The following is a 967-nucleotide window of genomic DNA, read 5'->3' as shown; positions in this document are numbered from 1 at the left end:
GTGTATCTCGTCGAAAAGATATTGCGTAGGAGGGGTGACAAGGTTTATGTGAAATGGCTAGGATTCGATGAGTCGCACAATTCTTGGATACACAAGGACAATGTGGTTTAATCATATAGTCTTTTTAAGAAAACAATTTTTTAATTCAAAAAATATATAAATGTGTGTAACAAACAGCTGTACAAAATACAAGTATGAATATATACAAGAAATGTGCGCAACAAACAGCTGTATAAAATACATGTATGAATAAATAATATACCTACATTTACAAGATATTTTTTAAAATTAATATTACATCCAATGGTATAGTACGCTATATTACACTACGTTACATATTATACAGTACATTATACTAGATTACATGTTACATATTATACATTACGCTTATACGTTACAGGGTACCCGGTAATGCCCCCACGGCAAAGTGTCGGTTGAGTCAGGCACGATGTATCGTTTATCATCGTGCGGACTCAGGGCGATTTTTGTCTCGGATACGGTGTAGACTTGATGTAGCTTCGATCGTATGCACGACTGGCGACGAGTCATCTCGATCTCGTCTCTCAAACATCGCGTGTAATTGTCAAAAGTTATTGTTCGCGCTACCACGTTGCTTTTAACCCCCTTCGCCCTTTTCGCGGCGCTTTTACCGTCTACTCTCAAAGCATACATTTTCGTCCTGAGTCCGACGAATTCGGTCATAATTGCCCCATTATTCTCATCTTTCATGAGACCGGGGACTTTCTTATTTGCATGCGGTATACCGTACGCGTTGTCATCTGGATAATCGCTCGTGTCGAATCTGCGTATATCGCGTTTCACAGTCTCGTATACATCCTCGCACTCGACGTGGTATATGAGACTGTCCGTATCGGTGTACATAATTTTACACTTGTCTCTGTACAGGGGTAGCATATATCCATGGTGAAATTCATACAAGCAGATCTTGGATATGTCGAGGATGCAC

At 39.8% G+C, this 967-nt stretch overlaps 1 protein-coding gene across 1 annotated transcript; it reads right to left on the bottom strand.

Annotated features, from left to right (window-relative positions):
• Window positions 1-239: 239 nt before the first annotated feature.
• On the bottom strand, window positions 240-930 carry LOC105557500. The gene has a single exon (XM_012004752.1). The coding sequence runs from the start codon at window positions 913-915 to the stop codon at window positions 388-390; it is 528 nt and encodes a 175-aa protein (XP_011860142.1). The 5' UTR covers window positions 916-930; the 3' UTR covers window positions 240-387.
• Window positions 931-967: the final 37 nt, after the last annotated feature.

This window comes from Vollenhovia emeryi, unplaced genomic scaffold, assembly GCF_000949405.1.
Source record: "Vollenhovia emeryi isolate VEMERY1.0 unplaced genomic scaffold, V.emery_V1.0 DF947886.1, whole genome shotgun sequence".
Lineage (NCBI taxonomy): Eukaryota > Metazoa > Arthropoda > Insecta > Hymenoptera > Formicidae > Vollenhovia > Vollenhovia emeryi.
This window is presented reverse-complemented; position numbering and strand designations above follow the sequence as displayed.